This window comes from Balaenoptera acutorostrata, unplaced genomic scaffold, assembly GCF_949987535.1.
Source record: "Balaenoptera acutorostrata unplaced genomic scaffold, mBalAcu1.1 scaffold_320, whole genome shotgun sequence".
Lineage (NCBI taxonomy): Eukaryota > Metazoa > Chordata > Mammalia > Artiodactyla > Balaenopteridae > Balaenoptera > Balaenoptera acutorostrata.
Genome location: NW_026645883.1, coordinates 56612 through 78627, shown reverse-complemented (window position 1 = coordinate 78627; position 22016 = coordinate 56612). Strand labels below are relative to the sequence as shown.

At 54.3% G+C, this 22016-nt stretch overlaps 1 protein-coding gene and 1 pseudogene across 1 annotated transcript in view; one reads left to right on the top strand and one right to left on the bottom strand.

Annotated features, from left to right (window-relative positions):
- Nucleotides 1–22016, top strand: part of LOC130706713 (cadherin-23-like) — a 210677-nt gene that overhangs the window by 154280 nt on the left and 34381 nt on the right. The window contains exons 7-9 of the mRNA XM_057539416.1: nt 4836–5030; nt 8643–8771; nt 17348–17426. Of these exons, the coding sequence (XP_057395399.1) occupies nt 4836–5030; nt 8643–8771; nt 17348–17426 (403 nt within the window). The remainder of the gene's footprint in view (nt 1–4835; nt 5031–8642; nt 8772–17347; nt 17427–22016) is intronic.
- Nucleotides 2628–2807, bottom strand: LOC114236073 (U2 spliceosomal RNA; annotated as a pseudogene).

Here is a 22016-nt window from a genome sequence, read left to right as displayed (position 1 = left end):
AACTGGCTCTCTGGGGCATCCTCCTCCAGGCCTGTCCTGGCTGATTGTGTCAAGCCCACGATCAAGCTCTCACCTGCCCACACCCCTGCCACCCCACATGCACGCGGATCATTTCAATGACCTGGATGGATTTGCATGTTAAAAGGAGTGTCTGGGGACACTTAAAAAGAAGAGGGAGCCGGCATTCATTCACCCAGGCCGCTTTCTTCTCCCCATATTACCTCCTGTGCCCTCAACAGTCAGGAGCACTGGCCATGAGCTTTGCTTTCTGTGGCCCAGCTGTGGGTGTTAACGGGGCCAAATCCCAGCAGGCGAGGGGCAGGGTGAGCCTGCAGCAGAGCTGTGGGGTGAGGAGGAATTGCCCGTGGCTGGATGTGTTCTGGGGGTGCCAGTGGGGCAAGGAGCCAAGACCCGTGCAGGGCAGAGTGAGCAAGTGGTACCAACAGGAAGGACAGCATGGGCTGTGTCTCAGCCCCACAGCCAGAGACAGGAAGGGAGGGCCAGACAGGGCCTGTGAAGGCCGGGGCCAGGGAGGCCCTCAGAGACCCTTGTCTCTGCTTTTCTGCTTCACCGTGCTCCGTTCTCACTGCAGATGGACTTCCTCTGCCACCCTGTAACTGTGGCTTCTGGGTGACTTCCGGCCTGTCATTGTGCCCACTCTACCCCAACCAGGTAGCAAGAATCTTTTTTTCAGTTCCCCAAAGAAAACTGATTGAATTTCCAAGGCCCCATCTGATTGGCCTGCTTGAGTCAGGTGGTTACCCCTGGACCAATCACATGTGGCCTGGGTCTGAAGTCACCTGGTACAAACATGAACACCTAGATCCATCCCTTTGAGCAGAGCTGTGGGTATAGAGAGCATCTCTACTTGGAAGGCGGGTGGGCAGGGAGGCAGTGGTTGGTGTCTCCGGGTGAGGTGAGAAAAGCACTTATATACGAGTCAGGGCACCCAATTTCCAGTCACAGCTCTGCCATTAACCACCTGTGAGATGGAGAGCATGGAAGCGCGTCCCCTCACTTTTCCCATCTATAAAATGGGGAGACTAGGCTGGCTAATCTCCAAGGTTCCTTCCAGCTTCTACATTCAAGCCATCCCTGAGGGGTGTGTGGTCAGGCCTGGCCTTCATGCCCAAGCCCTTGGCCTCCAAGCACCCCTCCCACCCCTGCCTCAGATTCCACCCCTCCTGGCTCTTTGCCAGGCCTATTTAAAACCATTTCTAAGTTATGCAGAAATTGAATAGGTTTTCACTGCAGGGCATGAAACATAATCCAAGAAGGTCAGACACAGGACCATCCCTTATTTTCCCCCTTTTCCTGTCTTCTTGGATCTTGCTCTTAAATCCTCTGATCAGAGCCTTCACCCTGGACCATTCGGTATGGATGGGTGAAATACCCTCTCCTCCCTGAGGCAGGGAGCCGTCCCTCTCCTCTGGGCACTAGCTCCACGTGGCATGTACTCTGAAGTGCTGTCTAGCTGCCTCACAGGGGGCTGGTCACTCTGAGATCAGAACATGTCCATCCCTCTCATGGCAGGAGCTACAGGCTTCGATGGCGTGCTTTGTTCTGGAGCTTGGGGCTGATGCTGGCACTCCTGTGATGTGCATGTTAGACTTAGGGATGGGGAGGGGGGAAGAGAGAGAGCTGTAGGTTAGCTGAGACCCTCATAAAGATCTCCTCAAGACCAGTGCTGCCGTGGTGGCATATTGGGGTGGAGGCTGGCTTCGCTGAGCCCGGCACCCGAGGAGTACAGTTTCTGGGGTTTTGCACGTGGTGGCTCGGGGTAGGTCCTTGCAGAGTACCTGTGTCCGTCAGGGTCCCCCAGGAAACAGTTCATCTCGGATAGTTCCGATAAAGGCATTTCGGTGAAGAGACAACTTCCAGAGGGGGCGCAGGGCTAGGGAGACATTAAGGGATGTTGAGGCACCAGAGACTGGCAGCACTGGGAAGCTCTTTCTACTCCTAGGGCTGGAGGGGCAAGGGGAGGGGATGGAGCCCACTGAAAACTGGGGCCAGGGAGGAGGGGCTGCTGGGTTGGAGCTAGAGGGATTGGAGAAGTGATGCCCCAAACTCTTTCTCCTCCTGCCTCCTCCCCAAACTCTGAGCTCCTACCAGCCCCTCCCGTTGGCAGAAGCCAGCCCGCAAGGGAGCCTGGGAATGCAGTCCACTGAGGCCGCCCCGGGCGGGGGAGGCGGGGCGGGGGGTGTCATGGCAGAGCAGGGTACTCGGCAGATCTGGGGATTGCAGACAGGGAATGCCCAGTGCAATATCATTAATAGTCATAGTATTTCTTTATGCCTCCCTGCCCTACCCTTGAAGGTGTTCTTGTCTGCCATCCTCTAGAAGGCATTCAGACAATAAAACCACAACTGCCGTCTTCTAAGCACTTATTATGTGCTGGGAAGTTTACACTCATGAGCTCGAGTACTCTTCACATTAACCCTATGAGATATTATTAACTTCGATTTACAGAGAGGGGACTAAGGATCAGAGAGATTAAGTAACTAGCCCAAAGACACACAGTGAGGCTCGGGTTCCAACAGAGGTCTTTCCATCCCTGAAATCCTAGCACTTGTCCAGTCTGCCCCCTTGTATACTTGATGCTCTTTTGGAGGGAAAGAGAGCATCTGTTTTCCAAGCCACCGAGATGGGTAGGGCAGACCTAGCAAAGGCAAAGCAGGTTCAGGAACTCAGAAGTGTAAGGGAGCCCGCTGGGTTGGAGAAGTACAAATAGCTCTACCTGCCAGGAAATAGTAAACTGATAAGAAAAGATACTACACGTGATCTTAGCCAAAAGGCCAGGATGTGATGCCTGCCAGGAAATGAAGTGTGGAGGGGGAGAAAGCGCAGGACCACGAGGGCCCGTGTCTTATGCAGAGGGGCACTGGGGCATCATGGATGGTATGGAGGAGAGGGGCCTTGCCCATCTGCCCCTGTCCTTACTGCTGGTTGGAGAAGGACAGGATCTGAGCCTGTGTGTTGAGGCTGACACTTGCCTCGTGGGGGAGGGGCAGCACACTCAGAGATAAACAATGGCAACTCCATGACATTGTCCTCTGGAGGCCTTTTCCAGACTGACTAGGGGCCTTACAGAGAACACCCTTGCCTCCAGCAGATAGTCCTGGGGAAGGGCTGACAGTGTACCCGAGAGTGGTCCCCAAAGAAAGAAGCTTCTCAAGGTAGTGACCCAGGGCCCAGGTCATGGCCAGCAGCACGGAGAGGGGGCAGCAGTATGAATGCCCTCCTTGGAAGGAGCCCTGCAGGTGTCAGAAGGTACCCAGTCATTGTCCCAGTGTAAAAAGATCATAGAAGACTAGGAATGTTGTCTCTGCCCTCAGGGAACTTTCAGTCCAATCCGTCACTCCTGGCTAGGGGGTACCACCCATGCTGGCAGGTGACCTCAGCAACGTGCAGAAGAGGTAGGGAAAGAACTGCCATCAAGGTTTAGAGAAGTGTTTAGAATAGGGCTTAAGAGCATAGGCTTAGAATTAACTACACCTGAATTCAAGGCCTTCTTTGCCACTGCCTAGCTGTGTGACTTGGGTGAGTTACCTAACCTCTCTGAGCCTCAACTTCCTTTTCGAAAATGGGATAATAGCAACCACCTAGAAAGCTGCTTGTCACAGAGCTGACAGGTGCAGTCTACTGCACAGACATGGCACAAAACAGTCAGTCAGTCAGCGGGAGCAAGGATTGTTTCTTCCTTTTTGTCTCTGGTCAGAGCCTCGTTAAGTTGCCTGTCTTCAGATGTGTCCAGAGCTCACTAAGTTCGGAATAAATTTACTCACGCAGAGTTTTGCAGGCATGGCTTACATGCCAGGCATTGTGGTGGGCGCGGCGGTGATGAGAGCTGACAGTTGGGCAGAGGATGCAAATACTCAGATACTTAGAATACAATGTGCTAAATGCTGTCATAGAGATTCGTTCATGTCTTCATCAAGGGTATTTATTGGACACCTGCCATGTGCCAGGCACCGTGCTGGGCAAGGCAGATATAGCCCTAAGGCTTCCATGGAGCACATGTGCTATGATGGAGACAGGCACTGACCGGGGAATTACAGAAGAATTGTGGGTGAAGAACCATTCCAGGGTGCTGTGGGACCCTGAGTATAAATAGTGGCAGGGGTTGAGGGCATGGTAGGGGCTGACCCGGCTTAAGGGTTTGGAAGGCCTCCATGAAGAAGTTACATTTAACCAGAAACCCCAAGTCAGAAAGGGGCAGAGGTCTGTCTATACACAGTGTATAGCAGAGGGAATCATGGAAGACTCCCAGGAGGTAGTGATGTTTGAGCAGGCTTCGTGGGCCTCTCTGGTTACAGGCTGCCATGGCCCAGGCATGGCAGGTGGATACCCCACCCCTGGGCAAACTAGGTAATCTCTGTGGGCCAGGCAAAGTCCCCAGACTCTCTGCCACATCCCCATATCACTTATCTCCCAGCTCCCTGCCCTTGAAACCTCCAATACGCAGACTCCTGGCTGCCCTCCAGAGCAGCCCGTGCCTGAGGCTTGGGCAGCCAAGGGGCACCTAACAGTGAAAGCAAAACCGCCAAGAAACAGGGGTTTGGGGACCAAAAGACCCTCATCCAGAACTCCAGGACGAGCAGATCATCTTTGGAACTGGTGCTGTTACAGCCACCAGGAGGCCATCAAAAAAATGAAAAAAAAAAATAGATAGTGCATTTTAAATTCCTCTGAACCCTCTTAAAATAAAAATGATAAAGCCGCAGGTCTGGTTGGCTGGAGGGACATGGTTAATGGGCTTTGGGGGAATAGTCACTGATGGAGGCAGCTGCTCCAAGCTCCAGCTCACCCTTTTATTTGCTTTTTTTCACCCCCAGAACACGCCAGTGGGGACGCCCATCTTCATCGTGAACGCCACGGACCCCGACCTAGGTGCAGGCGGCAGCGTCCTCTACTCCTTTCAGCCCCCCTCCCAGTTCTTTGCCATCGACAGCGCACGTGGCATTGTCACAGTGATCCAGGAGCTGGACTACGAGATCACGCAGGCCTACCAGCTCACCGTCAATGCCACGGTGAGTCCCGGCACCGGGGGCCCAGACAACCAGAAGTCAGCCTCCTCCCACCCTCAAAGAGAGCACAGAACGTCAACCTCATTCCGGGCCAGTCAGGGCTTATAATGGTGATGCTGGTGATCAACAACAGCTGATGTTACTGAGGGTTCGTGCTATGTCCCTGGTGCTGTGCAGAGCACTCAAATGGATTGTCTCCATTAAACCTCACAACAGCCCTATGTCATAAAAATTAAGGTACCCATTTTACAGATGAGGAAACCGAGGCACAGGAGCAATTCAGTGACTTGCCCACAATCACTCAGCAGCTGGACTCCAGTGCCTGCACTGGTAACCCCATGGGGCATTCCTAGTGCAGGGTGTCCTCTCACTCCCTGGGACACAGGACAGAGGTGTCAACCCAGCTGTGTCCTGACACCACCCAACATGCAGGAGCCAGAGGGTCCAAGCATCGTAGCCACTGCTCTAGAGTGGTGATTCTTACACAGAAGGGAGCACCCGTCTGCACCAAGCACCGTGCTGAGTCCTGGGAATTCCAGGATGAGTTAGTCAGGAGAGGGAGGTGGGAGAGCAATAACTATCCCATTTCATAGCTGACACTGTTGAGACTCACAAGCCGGTAAGTAGTGGGCAGCAGGAACCCAAACCCAGGTTGTCTGACCCCCTAGTCCACTAACCCCATGGTCAGGAGTCTCCAGAACATCACTGCTGCTTGGACTCTGTTGCCAGCTGTTATCAAAGGCCTGGGGGCCAGGCAGGCCACACCCTCAGTAGGGTTCCTCCCCTGCACGCCCCTCTTCCCTGCTCCTGGAGCCTTCAGCCGGCAGCAGGGCGAGAGCCGGCCTGCTGTCCCTTAGATTTCTGTTTACAAAGCTCAGGTCAACAGTGAAACAAATCACAGGAGTCCCTCTTGACCCTCCAGGACCCATTAGCCTGACACACAGCATCCACCACCTGGCCCCATGTCACTGCAAGGGGGCTGCCAGTAGAGCTGGGGGCTCCACTTGGCAGGTCACAGAGCCCAGATCCCAGGGGAAGACACACTGGATTGGGTCCAGGGTCCAGTTTGAAAGATGGCGTTCCCCCAGGATTGGACAAGATCCAGAGAGGCCCCCTAAACCAGGAAATACAAACTTTTTCTTTGTACTTGGTCCAGCGGCCCCTGGGGAGCTCACTGCTGATGACACCCACATTCCTTCTCCCCTGCTTAAGTGTTAGTTGCCTGGGAGGACGTGTGTGCTGCTATTTGTAAAACTGACTTCTGGGATCAAGGGGACTTGCAAGACCAGAATCCACTTTTTGGACCCACCGGTACCCTTCCGCAGTGCCTTGCACACCCACTTGGGATGGTGCTCTTCCCGCCACTCTCCATTTGCACACACCTGGACCCAGAAATGCACAGATGCTTGCTATCTTTCTCACTATGAACTTGTCCCTGTGGGGTATTTTCCATCTACCATAAAAATGGCTTTGGGCCAGTGGGGAAGAGAGCAGAGCTGGGCACAGGCATGAATCTGGGTGGCCAGGCCTGTGAAGAGGCCTAGGCTCAAGCTGGGATGGTGAATGCAGTTAAATTGCCGTTAATCTTCCAGCGATCAGGCCCTGAAGCAGTGGAACAGGAGGGGCCCTAGAACTCCCTTAGGTCTTGATGGCTCCCCCACCTGATGCACAAGTCCCTCTCAGGGCTGACGCTGTGCCCTTGGCCACTGGGCATTTCCTCAAGGAGATTCTCCTGTGTGGCATCGCAGGGAGCAGTGTGGGTCCCCAGCCACTACTGGGTGGGTAGCGGGTGGGGAAATCTGGGACTCCCCTGGGAACAAGCTGCTGAGAGCTGTAGGTGCCAGAGTGACAGCTGGAAGCCTGGCCAGGTGCCTGCTCAGCCAGATGTGCCCACTGCCATCCCCTTTCCCCAGCCATGGAGTCCAGGGTGGGCTGGATGGGGGCATCCGTGGCAGGAGCAGGGCTGCAGCCACAGGTGTGGGACAGGAAGGGCAGGTACCACGCTGGACAAAGCCAGCAGCCCACAGAAGCCTGGTAATGGCAAATCAGAACCACTGGCATCCCTGGCCCCAGAGGTCAAAGGACTTCCTGCCAAGCCTCACCCTCTGGTCCTATCTGCGTAGTGGTCATTCCAGTCCCTAGCTGAGAGCTTTCACACTGGGTGGTCCCCAAGCCTGAACTGTGAGCCCTGTCATCTTGGAGGCTGGGAGGCTGTCTCCCCTGTGGTCCAAGGGGCCCAGCTCCCCCTGCCTCCAGACTCTCCCCTCCCTTGCTGCACCCACGACCCATCCCCAAAGCCCCTCCATCCTCTCCCTGGCTGCCCCTGAGGACTCGCAGGACAACCAGCCCTTCCTTCTCCTTGAAGCCTCAGCAGCTGTGTCTCTGGAGGGCAGGAGCAGGCACTAGGCTTGTTGTAACATGGGGAATGCCTTGCATCGTTCACATCACCCCAGACAGACCAAGGGAGATCTAACCCAAGGAAAGTCACTCCTCAAATCCCAAACCAGAGAATTTACAAGGCCTAGAGTCCATAGAGGTCATTCTAGTGAGTCCCTTCATCTCACAGAAGAGGAAGTTAAGATTCCAAAAGGGGAGAGAACTTATTCAAAGTGACCCAGCAAGTTAGCACCTGGGCTGATATTAGGGCCCCAGATCAAGACAGAGCAAGTTTTTATGTCAAAAGGACCTGAGTTTGAGTCCTGGCTATACACTTACCAGATGTGTGACTCGGGGCAAGTTACTTAACCTCTCTGAGTCTCTGTTAAATCTGAATAATGGCCACATAATACCTACAAAAGCAAATGAAGTGTATAGTACAGTGCCTGGTATATAATCTATTCAGCATGTAGATTCTATTCTTGTTGGCTACTGTCAGTAGCAGCAGCTATTTAAGCAGTTTATCACGTTTAGGGTAATAGAAGATGGGTTTTGGGTTTCCTTTCTTGGTGAGCTTTCATAGGACCACATTTCCAGCTAGGAGGGTTTAAACATTGCCTGCCTGGCCACATGGCCTGCATGACTTCTCAGGATTCCTTCCCAGAGTCCCCCAAATGTCACAGGCCCTGGAGCTCCCCCTACTGGTTCTAAAGGAAAAGTTGCTTGACCAGTAAACCCAGCGTGTAGAGCAGGGATACAGGTTCCAGAGTAGCCCCCTCTGTGGTCAAAGGGCCTTTCTTCTGAGGAACCCCCATCCTAGTCAATTCCCTTGCTGCCCTTGGATGAGAGGGGGCAGGAAGTGGGCATGGAGGGGGCAGTGGCCCCTGACTGAATCCAGAGAAGGAGCTAAGGGCAGTACCATCCCTTTACCCCAAGTCAGTCATCCTGCCCACCAGATGTCAGGGGCAGTCAGGCCTAGGCTAGGCCGGGGGCCGGAGATGTGGCTCTACTGGGCCTTGGGGGCCCTGTTTGTGTTTTCCTGCACAGGTCAGAGATCACTGAAGGCTCTTAGAGTTCCTGAGCTCCGTGTGCTAATGCCCTTCCCTGGGGGAGTGTGGGAATACATGTGTACATATGTGCACACGTGTTTGTGCACGTGGGTGTCGTGTGTGTGTGTCCATGTGTGCGCATGTCCACAACATCACTTAACCTAAGGCTGTGTATTCTTTGTCCTCTAAGGATCAAGACAAGACCAGGCCTCTGTCCACCCTGGCCAACTTGGCCATCATCATCACAGACGTCCAGGACATGGACCCCATCTTCATCAACCTGCCTTACAGCACCAACATCTATGAGCATTCTCCTCCGGTAAGACCCTCCCCGGCCCTTGTGAGACTTCCCTCTGCACTTCTGGTAGGGATGGGGGCCCAGTTTGGTGGGATGGGCTCCTTGGCGTTTCCTACTCCCCCAAACCCCTATGCATGGCAGTGATGGGTGTCCCAGCACAGTGAAAACCCAATCCCCTCTTATACCACACCCCACCTCCTCGTTCTCTCACTTCATCCCTGGAGGGCTCTGAGTGGCAAAGAGCGAAGACTGGCTAGTGCAAGTGAAGGGCAGCAGTTCAGAAAGATTCACATGAGATGACGGGGATGCCCACGGAAAATCCAGCCTGGGCTGGAGAGCGAATTTGGACCCAGCCAGGCTCCCCAAAACATCAGTGGGGCTCAGCCATGCCCCCCACGGGTCAGTCAGTCAATCTGCCTCTCTCAGCCAGCCATCACTGCCCAAGATGGTGGCCACCTGCCATCCACCCTGCAGGCCTTCTTAGGCTTGGCTCTTCCCTGAGAAGAGTCGGCTCTGGCTGCCCCTTCTAACTGCCCAGACTTTGGGTTTCTCAAGGCCACGTGTTCAAGAGAGGCACCTGATCGGCCGTGGTCTGATTTTTTTTTTCTTTTATTTATTTATTTTTGGCCGCGTTGGGTCTTCGTTGCTGCATGCGAGCTTTCTCTAGTTGCGGCGAGTGGGGGCTACTCTTTGTTGTGGTGCGCGTGCTTCTCATTGCGGTGGTTTCTCTTGTTGTGGAGCACGGGCTCTAGGCGCGCAGGCTTCAGTAGTTGTGACACGCAGACTCAGTAGTTGTGGTGCACGGGCTTAGTTGCTCTGCGGCATGTGGGATCTTCCCGGACCAGGGCTCGAACCCATATCCCCTGCATTGGCAGGCGGATTCTTAACCACTGCGCCACCAGGGAAGCCTGGCCACGGTGTGATTTTGTGCCATGTCACAAGGTCAGAGGTCGCCAGCCAGCCTGTAGATTGGCTGCCCGTGGGCCATGTTTCCACCACGGTCATCAGCTGTGACTGGGGGTCTTAGAGACAAAGCATGCCGCTGCCCCTGGGCAGGGGCTGTGGGTGGGCAACTTTGCTCAACTGTGGGCCAGGCAGGCAGTGCCAGGCATCCCTTGTCCGGTAGCCATCCCTGCTTTTGTACAGACGAGAATAGAACACCCGCTGTGGGCTGATGAATTGGGAAAAGGTGGCTCCTCTGGGCAAACACAACCCCTGGACATACAGCTTGGGGAGCAGCTCGGTGGAAAGAAAACTGTGCCCCTCCTTCTGAGGGAACTAAATGTGCCAAGAGGAAAGACACAGCTTTGAGAGCAAAGGGGGGCACACACCTGAACGCGTGGCTGTTCAGGGCCCCACCTGCATGTCTGCACAGGCTCGCAGGGTTGGGTACAAGTGAGAGGCAGGATCCCCTGACCGGAGTGCAGGCCATGCTCCTGGACCAGCAGAGACCAGGAAGCCTGCCCCCCAAGTTTGGGACCGTGGTCTGTCCCGACCATTGGCCTCCTCCAAGCACCATACTGCAGGCTCCAGGTATGACGGGGTAGGCACTTCTTGGGGCCGCTTGTGGGCTGGAGGGTCTGACGAACAAGATGGCCTCCTGTGGCAGGTGTCCGAAGCTGCTTCGAGGGCAGAGGGAGACATCTGAATGTCCCCACCCCAGCCGGCTCTTTCTTGGTGGTCCATGGACTGCAGGAGCTTGGGCTTTCAAGACTGTAGGTTGCCTCCCCCCAAACCTCTTTGCTAACAAGCGCACATATTCTCATCCCTGATCTTTCAGACGAGGTGGGCTCTTCCATCTGCCCCCGGCCCCTGGCCGTCCCTTCTTAGCGCTCAGTGCTCCTGCATGGCTCACTCACCCTCGGCTGCTTTGCTGCACCGCGAGAGCAGTGCGGCAAGAATGGGGTCTGCTGTGGGCATAGCGCACCATGGGTGCTCAGGAAGTGTTTTTGGAATGAGTGAATGAATGAATGAACGAACAAACGAACAAACAAACAAACAAATGCCCTGGTCAGACCAGCCCTCTCACTATCCTGTCATCCTCACCACCCTTCGTGCCTGCTCTGGTCACCAACCCCAAGTCCACCCATCTGTTGGTTCCCAGCTCACTGACGATCTTTCTTGGAATTTTTTCCTGGCTTCCTCCTCACTGGCCCAGGCATAGACGTCCCTCTCCCCTCAACTCTGCTGGAGTTCACCCTCCTTATGCTGCATGACTTCCCACTGAATTGTAGCCACACCTGTAACGTTCACCGATGTGTAAGTGGGTTACTTTGGGGCTCCTGGTCACCAAGGTGGCTGAGTCTTTGGGACCTGGTCTCGAACCTCCCACAGGCCTCCCAGGGCATCGTGCTCAGGGCTGAATGCAGGCAATATGGGCAAATCCAGCTTGTCGATTCAAGTGAGGACATGATGGTGGCTGGGCAGCCAGGGGTCTCGGAGCAGGTCGCTGTACTACCTTGCACTTGCTTGGCCAAAACACACGACTTCCAGACCTCTTCCTCCTCGGGGAACTGGGGCTACAGCTGTCTCAATAGTGCCTCCCTAGCCTGGGGGTTTTAGAGATTGAAGCACCCAGCAGTGCCGGCATTAGCAGATGTTAGAACACGGCGGTTATGTGTTTGGATTGGGCTGGGGGTCCCAGCTTTAGCCTCATTTCAGAGTCTCGGTGGTCAGCAAGAGGGGTGTTGGTGTGAGTATCCTCCGATACCTTCATTTTGTCTTGTCTTTCCTGGCATCCCTGTATCGTAGCAGCGTAACACTAAATCAAGCTATTACTACAGGTGTTCCTTTCAGATCTGCAGATTTCTGAGTTCGTCCAGCCATCCATTCTATTTTTCATTCTTTTACTCATCCTCTAGATGTTTATTAAGCCCCTGCTGTGTGCAGGGCCCTGTGCTAAGCCACACTTTCCAGATGATTCCACGGGCCCCTGCTAGGATGACTCCTCAGAACAGGCAAACGGAGCCCTTGCTCCCCTTGGCTCCTGCCCTGCTTATGCTCAGTTTCTTGGCATCTGATATGGTTCTTTCTCAGGATGAGGGACCTTGATATCTCTTTGCCTTGCCAGCGTTGTCCGTTTGGCCCCGCAAGGCCACTAAAGCCAATGTCTGGGGGGCTCCCAGGGAGCAGGTCTGAGTCCTGCCTCTTGGGTCATGATCAGGCTTGGGCAAGCCAGACAAGGAAGCAGGTTGGGAGATTCGGACTCTCCCAGCGCCCACAGGATCACCTCCGTGACCACACACCTCTGGCCTTCCTCCCTGCCTCCAGACTTGAAAGTTTACCGCGTCCCTTGCACAGCTTCCCATACACCCTAAGCCTGATTTTTCCAGGCTTCTAATCCGTTTCCGTGCCTTGATCCGGGCCCTCCATGTCCCTTTACAGTGTGGAGCCCTGATTTAACGCAGCACTTTCCAGCCAGGCCAGGGCAGAGGAGCGCCATGGCCTGATCAGTCCCCCAGGCCGGGGGACCCAGGAGTCCCCCATCCCCAGCCCTGCCTCTGCTGGCCTGGGGCCTCCATCCGGACCCTCGCCCACTCTCCCTCACTCCCCCTTTTTATCTGCAGCTCCCAGCGTGTACGCCTCCCTCTATCAGTGTATCAAGTCAGCATGCCTCATCTAAAGTGTATATATTACCTAATAAAATCCTTCTTATTTGGGATTATTGCATCAAATTTTAATTTCCTCACTCGAGCAACAGCATGTCGGCCTGCCCGTCAGTGAAGGACCGATAGAAGGTGAAAAGAGCGGATAAACTGCACAAATTACTGCCAGCCGATGCCTATCAGCCCTTTGACTGGAATTGACTGGAATTAAGGACTGAGAAATAGGATTTTCTGCCTCAGAATCTGCTGTGGCAGCTCCTGTCGGAAGTCTCCTCCGGCCCCCATCGGCTGCCTCCCCCCAAGGGCGCCTCCCACTCCCCCAAGCAAACTGCATGTCATCCTTTCAAGTCCTTAATCCTGTCATGGAAATGGGGGAGAGGGGTGGTGCTGGGCCGGCAGAGAAAGAGGTAGACGGGCCCCCTGAGGCTGCAGCTTCAGCCACTCTCCTGGCCAGCTTCTTTGGAAGGAGGCAGCCACAGAAGGGAGAGTCACGTTCCTTCTAAAGCAGTCCCAGCTCCTCTCGACTCTGCCCCAACTTCCCTACTGGTACCCAAGCCTCAGAGGCTAGGGCTGCCTGGTACCCTCACTCACCCCCTCCCCACACCTTGAGACTTTAAGCCAATCCCTGAACCCTTGAGCCGCAGCCTCCCTACATGTACCCTCACTGTGAGAGGTTGTGAGAAAAAAGTGAAGGAACCTATGCAGGGGCCCAGCACAGGGCTTGGCACACAGTAGGTGCTCAACTAACGCTAGCTCTCCCTGTGAGCCCCTAGCTGTTCTCTCTATAGAATTCCCAGAAAACGCCTTCCCTCCAGGGTGGAGATTATTAACCTGGGGTCCTGCGGGGCCTGCATTTTGCTGAAATTGTTTGGAACATCACATGCATGCACAGTCTGGGAAGAGGCCTCTTAGCTTTCATCAGATGCGCACGGCGGTTCCAGGCTCCAGTGACTAGTGACAGTCACTTTTATAGCATTTTCTGTGCACCCAGTGCTGTTCCAAGTGCTTTACATGTATCACTTGCTGAGGTGTGGGACTGTTGTAACACCCACTTTATAGATGGGGAAACCCAAGCAGTGAGAAGTTAAGTAACTCACACAAAGGATTCAGATCCAGACCGTCTGACCACAGAGTCACACCCTTAACCCCCTTGCTGTACTGATCTTCCCCCAATAAGGAGTTGGGGCCCCGCAGGCCTGTGCACCTTTAGCCTCTCTGGGTGGGGAGGGAGGAGGGGGCCTCATTTCCCAGGAAGCCTCCTGCTTGCACTGTGGGTTCCTATGAAGGGAAGAAGCCCTGTGGCCAGGTGGGCCCCATCTCTAGCCCTTCTGGGCCCACCAACCTGCTCTCCCGGCCATGCCCTGATGCACCCCAAGCTGGGGTACCTCTCTAGAGAGCCAGCCCGGCAGAGTGCACCCCTGTAGAGGGGCCCAGGCCCGGGGCGGGCACTTCTCCATCCTCTCATCTTTGGAAATAAGTTTCAGTATATTGAAAATATAATCACTGAGACTCTGAAACAAGAGCCGTGGGTTCCCAAGAGCCCCTATTCCTCCCTGTTAATTCCTTCTCATAACATTTCCAGTCTTTGTGGCTGCACTTGTATTAAAAGCTCAGGGTTTTATTAAAAATGGATTTATTTATCCAAAAAGATGAAAACCCAAACTTTGTCAGGAGCCTTTTAGAGCTCTCTTCGTGGAAGCTCAGGTGTGCTCTTCCTGGGGAGAGCCAGCCTCCTTGCCCTCTGGTCCTGGCTCTCCCGCTGGGCCCTCTGAGCCCTGCCCACCCAGGAGGACTCCAGGCCGCCAAGGGCAGGGCTGCCCATGGGGAGACGCTCACAGGGCTCTGAGGACTGAGGGTTCCTTGACCACCACCTCCCCTCTTTGCACAGGCCAGCACTGGCCCCCTTCCCGTCCCCCCGAGGCTCACTAACCACTCCAGGCCCTGGTCGTACGCCTGCAAGCAAGCAGCTGCCCCTTGAGGTTTATTGTTTAGCGACTGTCTGGAATGGTGCTTTGGTAGGCACTGGGCCCAGCTGACCTGGCAGGCCAGTCCCTGCCCTCAACAGGCCAGGGGCAGCCAGGGGACCTTCATGGTGGAACACATGTGAGGCTCAGATTGGATGGGGTTGTAAAAGAGGGAGCTGACCCTGTGTTGAGAAAGCCCTTCCTGGCAGCTGGAGCCTCAGACCAGAGTCCTGCACTCTCAGGCCTGGGGACAAATCCAGGCCTCTCTTGTGTAAGGAGTGACACCAGGAAAGGCATACCCCTCAAAAGGCACCCCACTGGAGTGATGGGGGGAGCCGTTTGTGTAGACCCTTCAGATCTAATGCAGCACTTCCCAAATGACCTCCCACGTACCCCTGGGTCTGGGGCTGTTAAGATGTTACACAAAAAGAGTTTGTCTTCAGCTCAGAAAACGGGGGAGAACAAAGGTTAACAGATTTCTTCACCGCTTTACTACTTCTGGGAGCCTTTACCACATTAAAGCCCATTGTGCATCTCCAAGGGAGGGACAGGGAATGTATGTTTTCCCATATTTGGCATGAATTAATACATGTAAAGTGCTTACACTAGTGCGTGGTATACATAACCACAACTGCCATAAATGACAGTTATCACTATTATAACGACCTGTGACAGAAGCAGCATCTCCTGGCAGGCAAGGGCATTTTGGAGCCAAAGTACCTGACCTTGAATCCTGGCTTCACCATTCACTCCTGTGGTGGGACCTTGGAAAGGCCACTTAACTCATGGTCCTCAGTTTCCTCATCTGTAAAATGGAGCTGTCTCCTGGGGTAGTTGAGAGGGTGAAATGAGTTAATACATAAAAAGCGTTCACAGCAGCGCCAGGCACATAGTGAGCGCTAGAGAAGGGCCCCTGCCGCCGCAGGTGCTTCATACTCTCTCACACAGCTCAGGTCCTCAGAACCCACTTCGAGAGATGCTTCTTTAATGGCATCTTTCTCTGACTTTGTAACAGTCTGTTTCCCCCATGGGATCTAGCTAGAGCTCCTGGGCAGGGGGGAAACGGGGGGAGTGCAAAGGAAGGAGCCAGACCTGCTTCCTGTGTAGGCTCCGCCTCTGCGCTGTGTCCATTTCTCTGCTGGAGACATTTCCCCTGCAACATTCTCACCTTCCCTCAGCCAAACCTGGGGGCGTTCAGGATTGCCGCACGCCTGGGCTCAGGAGAGGCTGGAGTGACAGCTGTGCCGGGGCAGCACTGCCCCCGGAGGGTCAGGTGGCAGATGCCCCTCCTGTGTCCTGGCAGGGAGACCAGGAGGAGTCGGAGGCACCTTGCCCCCGGGGCCCTCCCTCCGGGTCAGAGGCCTGCATGTCAGGAACTAGCCTCTTTCCACAGGAGAAGGTGCTCAGATGGGGGTGGAGGGTGCATCCTCCAGGCTTCAGTCTCCAGCTGATGAACGGTGACTATGTGAGAGGCACCAACGCCACAAGAGACCTTCATTAGACATGCAAATGCCAGGGTTGATATCTCCCTAGGGGTTGGGGACAAGGCTGTCCTGCTCTCCATCAGTCAGGGGAACTGCATCTTGGGCCAGAATCTCAGACAGGCATGGCTGGTGTGATAGGGCCTGGAGAGCAAAGTGAACGTTGCCCTGGGTGAGGGGCGACTCAGCAAGTGGTGGTGGTGGCGAAGTTAGGATCCAATCATTTGTACGTTCATTTATTCAATCAATTGGCCAATCAATTGGTATTTGAGTGTGCCCCTTATATGCCAGCATCTCTTCCTAGTGGGTTTTACGCCTCCAAACTCCTGCCGGTGTTGTGTCTTTTAAAAAATTTTTTAATTAATTAATTAATTAATTTTTGGCCATGTTGGGTCTTTGTTGCTATGCGCGGTCTTTCTCTAGTTGTGGCGAGCGGGGGCTACTCTTGTTTGGGGTGCATGGGCTTCTCATTGCGGTGGCTTTTCTTGTTGCGGAGCATGGGCTCTAGGCACGCGGGCTTCAGTAGTTGTGGTGCACAGGCTTAGTTGCTCTGCAGCGTGTGGGATCTTCCCAGACCAGGGCTCGAGCCCGTGTCCCCTGCATTGGCAGGTGGATTCTTAACCACTGCGCCACTAGGGAAGCCCCTCAGTGGTGTGTCTTTTGCCTGGAGCACCTTCCTTTTTGTTTTCTCTCTCTGGCAAACTCCAACTCACTCTTCATGACCCATCCTAAATGTCACCATCTATACAACCCTTTCCTCCAGGTGGACTTGTACACTTTGGGGTACATTTATGCATCTAAGCAACCTCATATCTGTATAGCAGTGTCTGTGCATATTGTGTGCTCCCCAAAAGCAGGGGTCCCTGAATCCCCATTGTGGGAGCCCCAGCCCCTAGCCCCTTCTCCCCCAGTGCTGCAGGGAGAATGAATGGGGTGTGGGGCAGAGCCATGTGAGGCAGGAGCTGCAGGTTGTAGTGCTGGATGGGGCATGGTTCAGAGGACCATGGTGGCCTCCATGGTTGTCACGGTCATCCCTGGAGATACTCACTTTCAGGATTTATGATGCTTTCATTCACAGAGTAGTTGATCCATGATCTTCTCCTTTACTCAGGCCTTAGTGAAAACTGAGTTGTTGTTATTCATATTAAGGTGGGGAAAACAGACCACAGGGGTGCAGCAAACTTCCTGAGGTCACACAGCACTGATGTGTGTTCGAGATAGAGACCAGACCTCTTGTCCTCCTGCTGGATGCTCCTCCATCAGCTCTTCTTCCCTGGGTGGTTCATCCGAATGAGGGGAGATGGGGAGGGGAAGGGGGAGCAAGAGCATCAGCAAGATAGGGCCTCTCCAGTGGACATGGAGGTGTTTGCCTGGGGGCCTCAGTGTACGTCCCAGGGATGATGGCCTGTGTACTCGGTACCTACTTCCTAGGCTGGCCAGGAAGTCCCCATCGGGAGGGAAGCTGTGGGTACCAGGACAGCTACAAAGAAGAACAGCAGCCTGGGGACTGGGCGACCAAACTCAAGTCCTTTCTCTTTCCCACCCAGGGCACCACGGTGCGTGTTATCACCGCCATCGACCAGGACAAAGGACGTCCCCGGGGGATTGGCTACACCATCATCTCTGGTAAGGCCTGGGCTGCCCTGGTCCCCCACCCCGACCCAAGAAGAGCCACATTAGGAGTGTCAGGCTCTGCAGGACAGTGGAGAGATCTGTGGCCATGTGGGACAGTGGCATGAAGGGACCTGCCCCCAGGGACAACCTAGGCCAAAGGACCCAGGCAGGGGACTGACCAGCTAAAGGAGGGAGGATCAGGGGAGGGGAAAAGGAGCTTGGGACGGAGGCTTAGGTGCCTGGGGCTGCTGGGTGGTGTTGGAAGGCAGGAGCGTGCGCCGCCGTCCGAGGTCTCAGGCTTCTGGGCACTTTGGGGCCCTGAGCCCAGGTCATTGGTGACTCTTACCAGTGCTCTGGGATTTTCTTTGTTTTTCTTTACTTAACTTGATGAAAAGATGGCAGTTGTTACATCACTTTAGAACTAATACAGCTGCAACTTTGGCTGATTTCACGCTCCTTTTACACTTCTGACCGTTAGAAAGTCATGCCTCGTCTGGAATGTTGCAGGGAGGCACATAAGCCCTCCTTTCCCACCCAATCTCTTGGTTGAGCAGAATAGTGACTGAATGCAAAGAAGGTTCTGGTTGATGGAACCCCTCACCCCATGTCCCCACCCAAAGACTAACAAAGCAGCAGCTCCTTGGCTGTCTTGGGACTAGGTGGCTTTGGAGCAAGGCGGCTGGTGAGAGGTCCAGGAGAAACTGCTCACCCACTCACACACTCCAGACCTGCCCCTGTTCTCCCACCCCCACCCCACACCCCACACCCCACACGTGGCCTCCCTGCCCAACCCGCTGGTGAGTGAACGGTCAGCCTGGTGCATCTGAGCGGGCCAGACTGATGGCCAGGAGGATGGCAGGCCACCAGGCCAGTGTCCACCCCATTGCCCCTCCCTACCACACTGCCAAGAATAGAGAGTGGCATTTTGGGGGCACTTTCTCCCTAAAGCTCAAAAGGCACCAATGTGTAGTGATCAAGAACATGGATGGAGTCTCTTCAGCATCCTGCCTGGGGTGGATCTCCATACCTCAGTTTCTCATCCATAAAATGGGAGTAATAAGAGTATCTACCTTAGGTGGTTCAAAAGTCAGAAGACTTACTATATGTAAAGAGCTTAATTAATGTATGTAAAGTACTTTATAAGTGTTAGCTGTTATTATTATTACTGCTAGCATCTAATAATACCTTCCGGATATTGAGGGTTAGCTGGTGTGAGGGAGACCCCTCACATCCTTGGAATGCAGGAAATCAGGGTATTATGGGCTTCCTGTGACCTACAGCTTCTAGCATAACTATTATTGTGCTTCTAAGCCCAGGGGACCCCAGGACCCAGAGCGAATGTCAGACAAGCTCATGTGGTCAGTAACAGCAGTGTGGGTTTGGGCCTCTGCTCCCCGCACCCCATTTCCTCCCCATTCTGATGCCCAGGACAGGACTCAACAAGGGTAAAGCCCAATATGTACTTGTAGAATGAATGAATGAACATCACTCTAGAGTAATGGGTATTCAAATTCCAGTATGCCCAAGAATCACCTGGGGCTCCTACCAAAAATGCAGAGTCCTTGGCATGCATGAAGATTCTCATTCTGTAGGACTGGGGTGCAACCCAGGAAAGGTCCTTTCTCCCAGTGCTCCAGAGGCAGGTGGTCCTTAGGCCAGGATATGGAAAAGGAGGTCCTAGGAAGGAAGCCATTCTGTAGGAAGGCAGAGTCCTCCTGGGAATTAGCAGGCCCTCTCCTGGTGAGCAGAGGAGAAGGGAGGCCCATGCTGATGCTGGTATCCTTCATGAGTTTGTCAAACTGGGAAGCAAAGCAAGTGCCTCCCAGTGACAAGGGGCTTGTGCTGGAGATCTGCGGGAACACCAGTGAGCCCCAAGGGTGAAGGAGTTGGGGGCCTAGTGTAAGGTGGCAGCATGAGCGGGATACCTGGCTGGGTAAGGGATTATCTCCTCATCTCATTGTCTCTGGGCTGGTTCCAGACATACTCCTAGATGGGAGTGGGGAGCAGGGAGCCAGGACCTGGCCTGAGGTCATGGCCAGACTGGAAATAATTCCTGCAGTGACACTGAGAGGCCATCCTCCAGGGCACTGGTCCATTTCAGGTCTGTGCTGGGTGCCAGGCCACCAGCCCCAGACCCTCAGGTCCTCTCTCACCTTCACAGATGGCCCCGGTCACCCCTTTCCTCTGGAGCAGGACGCTCCAGGGCGGAGCTGCTTTGGTATCTGGGCTGGGCTCTGAAGCTTAGAGTCTGGGGACAATTGCCTGAGGCAGCATCCTGTGAGATTTCCAAAGGCACGCTCTCCTGGGCCAGGTTCCCAAGTGCAAACAACAGGACGAGAAGGGAGACCCAGGATGTGAAATGACAGGTAGGGGATGTGTGAAGGTGGGGGCAGGAGGCAGAAAGTTCTGGAAGGCCTGGAACACTTAGCATGGTTTTATAGGATTCCCGTTGCCAGCGCAGATGTGCCTTGAGGGCTTTTAGAAAGGATGACAAATGGGTTTTCTCTTACCTGCCAACTTTGATTGATTGGTAATGGCTGCCTGAAGAGGACCAGGAAGCCAAGCAGGCTCAGTGCGGCATTCAGTTGGTAGAGTCTGCCATGGGTGTGGAAATGGAGGGGGCAGCACTGCAGCAAATGTCTGCCATCCTCGGTGAGATAGCACCTGGATCATGTTCTCGGGGTGGCCACGGTGGTCTTCATTGTCATGCGTATTTGTCACCACCCGGCCGCACCCAAATCCTTTTCAGACAGCTTGAGGCAAGGGCAGTCCTCTTTCTTCCCTTGCTATCCTCCGCACCTGGCTCCCCTTCTCCCCAGGCCTGGGCCGGTGTGGACTCCCTGTGAGCCAGCCTCAGCCCAAGCCCAAGCAGGCAGGCAGGCAGGAGGGCACAGTCCCCAGGGGGACAGGTGGACAAAAGCTAGGGTTTGGCCTCTTCTCTACTTCCCCCAGCCGGCCGGCGTAGACACTGCTGCAAAGAACATTGTCTACCGAGGGCCTGGCCTCACACACCTGCCTCTCCGGGGGCGTTAAGTCGCAGCCCTCTCCCAGGTGGCTTGGCCGGTGCCTGTTTGGCTTGAAGCAAGAAGAAGGGATGCCCTGCCCGGGACCCTTCATGCTGACTGCCCCACGCGGGCCCTGAGTGCCCAGTGTGGGAGCCTGCTCCAGCCCAGGTGCTCTGGAACCATGTTCATTAGAAAGAAAGAACTGAGGGCCTCAGGGGCTCCTGGAGCTGGGTGCGAGTCCTGAGGGCACTGTGGGTGACCGAGTCTCCGGGCACCTCCAGAGCCTGGGCAGGTGGTCTGCCTCGGACACAGGCCTGAGCCCACAGTGATCCATGGCACAAGGTTAACCTGCCCAGCTCCCTGAGGCCCCGTCCCCTCCGGGCTGTTTATCATCCCTGCAGCTGGGGGGATTTATGTCCGCACACCAGTGCTTTCCCCATTACTAATGACCCCTCTGCTTTGCCAAGAACAAAGAGGCCTTCAGAGGTAAGTTATGGCTCCATTGCCATAAATTTGTTCTCAGCCTCTTGTGGCCAAACTATGACCAAAGAAGGACAAGGTTTTTGCCCAGAGAGGCCCTGGCACGGGCCCCATCGCTCCCTCAGCCTGTGCCTGCCCTGCCACTCACCAAGGGCATCACCTCCTCCAGGGCCTGACCTCTGGAGCTCTGCGCGCTCCTATCCCCAGTGGCCAGCCCAGCCTGTGGTCTGAGCAGACACCCTCCTCTACCAGATGCAGGTAGTCCTGCTTCAAGGGGCAGCTGCCCTGCAGAGCGCTGGACTTGGCGTCCAGAATTGTCAGTTTGAGGCCCAGCACCTCCACCTGCCGCAGCGTGTCCAGCCAAGGTGTTTGGCCCTCTTAACCTCATAATCCTCATTCATGGAATGGAGATAATAACTCCCGTGGCAGATAAGATGATGCCAGAGAGACTCTAAAGGGCCATAAAATATTAAGCATTATTAATTGTCAAAGAAAGATCAGGACCAGGGGTCCTTGGGACTCCTAGTCACTCACTTTCTCCTTAATTCATTTAAGTATAGAGAAGTAAGTGGTTGAGAGTGCAGGCTTTAGGGCCGTGTCCAGGGTGGTGACTGCTAGCTGTGCTGGCCAATACGGTTGCCCGTGTGGCATTGGAGCACTTGAAATGTGGCCAGTCTGATTTGAGCTGTGCTGTAAAGGTAACACACAGGATTTTGAAGACTTAGTATGAAAAACAGATCGTAAAATATCTCAGTAATGTCTTACATTGATGACATGTTGAAACGGTATATTCAATGTACTGGGTTAAAGATAACATACTGTTAAAATTAACTTTACCTATTTATTTTTTCGTTTAATGTGGCTACTAGAAATTTTCACATAGCACATACAGCTCGCATTCTATTTCAATGAGCAGCTCTAATGCAGAGGTAGACCGCCTTGGCTTGCCTTCTACCACCGACCAGCTATGTAACCTTCTGAGCATCAGTTTTCCAGTCTGTAAAGTGGGGGTAATAATAACCCATGTCTCACAGGGATGCTATGAGTATTCAGCGAGCTAAGACGCGTAAGCACTTAGCAGAGCACCTGAATTTGTAGTAAGTGCTCAACAAATGGG